Source organism: Lycium barbarum, chromosome 12 (assembly GCF_019175385.1).
Source record: "Lycium barbarum isolate Lr01 chromosome 12, ASM1917538v2, whole genome shotgun sequence".
Taxonomy (NCBI): Eukaryota; Viridiplantae; Streptophyta; class Magnoliopsida; order Solanales; family Solanaceae; genus Lycium; species Lycium barbarum.
In genome coordinates, this window is record NC_083348.1 from 34,891,742 (window position 1) to 34,897,741 (window position 6,000).

At 36.8% G+C, this 6,000-nt stretch overlaps 1 protein-coding gene across 1 annotated transcript; it reads left to right on the forward strand.

Annotated features, from left to right (window-relative positions):
- Positions 1-2,479: 2,479 nt before the first annotated feature.
- On the forward strand, positions 2,480-5,536 carry LOC132624190 (uncharacterized). Its single transcript, XM_060339007.1, has 7 exons — positions 2,480-2,623; positions 2,741-2,816; positions 2,887-3,125; positions 3,198-3,401; positions 3,635-3,712; positions 3,857-4,060; positions 5,408-5,536. The coding sequence occupies exons 1-7, from the start codon at positions 2,480-2,482 to the stop codon at positions 5,534-5,536; spliced, it is 1,074 nt and encodes a 357-aa protein (XP_060194990.1).
- Positions 5,537-6,000: the final 464 nt, after the last annotated feature.

Sequence of the window (6,000 nt, forward strand, 5' to 3'; positions counted from 1 at the left end):
GCTTGCGTATAAATATAGTTGGGACATTCCCATATGTTATGACAGCCTTGTCGGCTTATGTACTGCGTTATCTGTTGATAGTTGTGACTCCTCAGGAGACAGGTTGCTGGACATATATATATATACATTTATATGACAACTCCGTGACTATGTTTTTGTCTTTATGAGTTCCATGTTATGCTTTGTTGTGGATTGATCATATAGCAAACAGGTGTGTATACGGGTGTCCAGCTCGAGCACCAGTCACGACCTAGGGGGTTGGGTCGTGGCATTAAGTCTAAAGATCCTAGAGTTCATGGTATGATGTTCCTATATAGTTAATCATGTTGTTTATTGTATACACTCACCTTATACACTATTTCCTTCAAGGTGAGGCTGAATACTTATAAACGTCCATAATGGAATCGGGGGTTGACGACCTTATGTCACCCCGACATAGCCATAGTTGCCTTCAAGTTCTAATGTATGTTTTTAATGATAAATGTATAATGATGTTAAGTCATGATATGTCTATGAGGTGATTAATAATGTAAGTTTATAATCTGCCTATGCCATGTATGAAAATGTTGAGTTACGAAGGGTATAGGACGATATGATTACACCGTGCCTAGATGGCTGGACATGTCACCGCTAATGCGGGCTGCTTATGATTACACCATGCCTAGATGACTGGACATGTCACCGCTAATGCAGGCTGCTTATGATTCCACCGTGCCTAAACGGCCGGACATGTCACCGCTAAAGCGGGCTGCTTATGATGGTTACCTGGACGCGGGTTAACGATGATGATGATGACGCGATGATATATATATATATATATATATGCTATGATGATACCAGTACTATGATTATATAAATATACGATATATGTATGAAATGTACTCACCTATAAATCTCATGCAGGTTATATCTTCCTCCTATGGTTTGTGATTCTCCTATTATGCTTATTTCAGTCATGTCTTACATACTCAGTACAATATTCGTACTGACGTCCATTTTCTTTGGACGGTGTGTTCATGCCCACGGGTAGACAGGGAGACGGTGCCGATCCATAGGAGCCACCAATAGATTTACAGGAGCACTACATTATTCCGAAGGTGCTACTTGGTTTATTCTTTTGTGTACATATGCATATTTTTGGCACGACGGGGTCCTGTCCCATCCTTATGTCTAGTACTCCAGTAGAGGCTCGTAGATACGCAGTGTGGGTTATATGGTCTCACGAGGTTGCTATTATGTATATATGTATATATATATATATATATATATATATATATATATATATATATATATTAATTTGATGGCCGAAAGGTTTATGTATATAAAAGTATTTATGTTTTCAAATGTAAGATGATTTTCTTATAATTTGAGTATGATGAGTAGTAGAACGAGTGATGCTCGGTGGTTAGCCCCGGGTACCTGTCACGGCCCCTAGCCGGATCGTGACAGGCCTAATGAGGTGGCCAAAAGATATACTGCATATTTCATTAATGGCTACCGATTTGATACGAAAACTCGGGATGCACCCTGTAAGACTCAAAATAGTTGAGTGACTTTATCAGCAACAGCTGATAGTTTTGCTAGTGCTAGGGACCAAAATCCCATCGATGGAGAGGTTATCTATTATGGAGTTATTCAAGATATAATTGAGATTGATTATTATGGTGATTTTAGTGTTTTATTTGTAAGATGTGATTGGTTTCATAATGAAGTAGATGAATATGGGTTAACTCGGGTATACTTCAACAAATTATGCAGTACAGATGACACTTATGTGTTAGCATCGCAAGTTCAACAAGTTTTTTATATCGAGGATCCAATTGAGAAAGAGGTTTATTATGCAAGGAATAAGGTCCCGGTAGATTTGTATGATTTAGAGGAAGAGAATTGTCCCAATATCGGAGACACATTTTTGAGGGAACCTAATGATGACATTGGTTGCTCGAGTACATTACCTGATGCTGACAATAGATACTCAAGAGAAGATATGGCTGTTGATGTTGTTGATATGCCATTTCATCCACAATATTTAGAAGAAAGAACTATAGAATCATCTGAAGACCATGATGCCATTGATCATACCGATTGGGATTGGATGGAAGGGAATGATTGAAGTGAAAATTTTGAACTAACTTCAAATATGTGCTAGTAATTTTAATATTTTTTTATCTGTGAGTGATTAACGCCCTTTTAAAAATACTATTTATGATTATCTTGGGCCCTACCTGAACTTTGCAGCTTCTTTAATGTGTCAATACTTGTCTCTCCATGCATGACTTTTATTCAATACCTGTCTCCCTCTTTGCGTAGCTTATATCTAGCTTTGTCAACACTTCTGCTAACCTTTTATCTTTTAATTTTGTGAACTTGACAAAGTTCTGAATAGTCATGGATCAAGAAAGGCCTTTAAAAAAAAGTAAAAGGCTCAGCATTCATTCCAGTTGGATCACTTGCATCGTTGGCAAACCAAATATCGTTGATGGGAACAAAAAGAAATGTTCAAGCTGATTGTTCAAATATGGGAACAAAAAGAAATGTTCTGGCTGATTGTTCAAATAGAAAAAAACAGCTTCCACAGCTAGGATCCCAAGTGCAACAAGTGCCACTAGATTCTATATCTTCTGTATAACAAGTACGAGAACAATTACAACAAGTAACAAGGAATTCCCCTTCTCCAACACAAGTAGTACTGGAACAAGTGGAACAAACATCACTGCATTCTACCCCTTCTACAACACAGGCAATACAAGAACAAGTCCAGCAAATGTCACAAGATTCTACCACTCAAGAGGAAAACGAACAATCTGAGGAAGGAGGTAAGAATATATATTTTTATAGATTCTACTACATTAGTAACTTGATAATCTCTATCTATGATTATTGTAGCTCCTTCCACTGAAAAAAGAAAAAGAGCCAGAACACAAATGCTCAGTGTACATGGACGGACTGAGTGTAAACTAATAGTGCTAAATAAGTACAACCAACCTGTTGGTCCTACTCCAGCAGTCGTAGCAGTGCTAGGCAGCTTTCTTGGCACATTGGCAAGGAAGTCGACCTTTTGTCCTGTTAATGTGTTAGATTGGAGGAAATTGAAAACTCATAAAGATATGTGGAGCTATACCAAGGTTTGAAGTTCTCAATGATTTGGTTGAATATTTCTATATCTTTTGCATTAACCTAACTGCACCAAATTGTAGGAAAAATATGACATTCCTGGTACTACAACTAAATGGGATTTCAAAGCAATATCAAATGTTTGGAGAAGGTATGAGACTTGGTCGAAGCAACGATACTATTTACCCTATGCCACTGATGAACTTCGAATGGCAAAAAGGCCTGCAAATATTCCACAATCTCATTTTAAGTATCTTATTGAATACTGGAACTCCTACAAAGCTAAGGTAAGATATGCCCTTCATCTCTTATATATTTGGTTCATATAGTATCTCTAACTCATTTATTGCAGGAAACGTCCATAACTAATACAGAGAATCGAAAAAAGTTAAGGTATCCGCACACTGTTGGCAAAAGAAGTTTTGCTATAATTCGCGAGTTTTGGTGTTTTTTCTTATTGTTCATTTACTAAGAACCTGCATACTTAGGAAGATTTTTATGCCAGCTTTCATGTAACTAGGAAAAAGAGAAGGAAAGTTCTGATGCTGTAACAAATAAGGATATCTTTGTGACTACAAGAAAGAGGAAACCTGGGCGAGTATACAAGGACTCATATGAAGATACGATGAGGAAAATAGTACGAAATTTTCTAATTTAAAGTTTATCAATATTATTTGTTTGTTCTTAAATATTGAATCACTTTGATATACTTGAACTCTCTACTTTTGGTACTGATTTGTAGGCTGAAATGGACAGAATAGAAACTCAAGAAAGCGAAGATGGCAGTCAATCAGTTGATGCATTTGCATCAGTCATGGGATCTGAGCATCCAGGATGCGTAAGATTGTATGGGCGTGGGGTTACCAAAACAGTCTTGAAAGAAAAAGTGGGAAATTCTGGACCCTCTTTAAATATTACTGATGAAATGATGCAACAAAAAATGGAGGTAATAGAAGCTAGGGTGCAATAGAGAATGCAGAAAAAATTTGACGCACAAATGGATACCATGGAACGGGATATTACAATGAAAGTCATTGGACAAATTCAGCATCTAAACCCAAACTTACGACTTGATCCTAGCTTGCTAAGATTCAGTGTTGTTCGCCGGGAGAAGCTGCTATTCAACAAATAAATCATCCATCTGCTGGTAGTAACAACCAAGGTCAGTACTTATTATAAATGTTACATCTCCTCTTCTTCTTCTTCTTCTTCTTCTTCTTCTTCTCATCCTTCTTCCTTCTGCTTCTTCTACCACTATTCTAGATATTTTTCTTCTTGATTCGTGCACGCGACCTGATTAATAAGTTTTCTTAATCTCTCTGTTGAGTTCATATCTTGCCAAAGCTCAATTCATGTCATGTCACCTGCTATATATATATATATTTTTTTTTTTTTGTTCTCTTGAAGTGCTAAAACTACCTTTTCCAGTTTGGGAAAGAGGATATGGCTAATGAACATATCTTAAGGTCAATTATGAAAAAGATTCAATCTTTTTGGTGAATATGAAAAAGATTCAATCTTTTGAAGATGTCATGAGTAACTGTTGAAGATCCTTGTTTTTGTTGGACCTTTAAATATCCTAAAGGTTGGCAAAGCTTGTAACTTAACTTTGTTGCTTTTTAAATTCTTTATTTTTGTGTACAAACTTGATAGCTATTTCCATATCTATGATGAGGCCACTGGTAATATAGCACCAAATTGCATCATTCATTTTATCTTGAGAAGTTTGGTAGTTTCTTTTTGTTCTTCCCATACTAGACTCAGGTTGTACAATGATGCTGCCTAACTAAGTAATCTTGATTCATTTCACACGACCTGCTATGTATATATAATTATATTTGTGTTTTTGTTCTCTTGAAATGCTAATTCCCAGTAAATCATCCCAGCAACTGATACAAGAACTTAAATATCTTTAAGGTTCCAAACGTGAATTTAGTAACAATATAACCACTGCCTATATAAGTTTGGTAAAAATGCATTGAGTGTGTACACGCTTGTTTTTTTTTTTTTTGGTAAATAACTTGTATTATAAACAAAAAGTAAGATTTTACAGCGCATGAAAAACGAGCTATGCTACTGGACAATACGCCCCAGTAGTCAGCTCATGCATTAGTTCTTAATGTTCTAGTTGCACACCAGATGCACTCCAATAAAAGCCCTTTCATCTAGGCATTCCCTAGGTCATAACTAAAATGGATAAAATTAAATTTGGTCAACCAATTGGATATCTTTGGTTTCTTGTTTGCCCTTTGATGCACATCTTGTATTATCAACTTGATGATCAAATTTGCAGGCTGTCTCTTCTGTTGAAAAATCCATTGATTCCTTTCCCTCCATATGCTATACACAGCAGCAGCTAGGATCATACGATACACTTCAGCTTGAGGGCTTTTACCCCTTGCATTCTGCTCTGCCCAGCTAAGCTTTGCTTCTCATCCTCTAGCATTCCTTCTGATGCCCATCCATGACAGCAGCTTTTCCCAGACCTGACTTAAGAAATCACAGATAAAGAACAAGTGCTCTATGCTTTCATTTGCAATATCACATAGTGGACACTGCAGGTCATTTGTCGCACCCTATTTATATAGTTTGTCTCTGGTTGATAGTCTCTTGTAAGCAGCTAACAGTAACACAAAAGTCCATCAAGGCAGTCCACTATTATTACACACAATTCTCCTCCAGGGCACCTTCAGAAACCGTCCCCTTAGCTTTACATGCAACACCTTGGTTGAGAATTTATGCATGCTTTTAACCTCATCCATAGAGTGCACGCTTGTTATCATTCCTGATTATTGCATTTTCTGTAGGAAGTACTTGTGTTCTTTATAGAGGTATCTTTATGAGATACAATCTGCCAATATGGTTATTTGGATTGGATGTCATTAT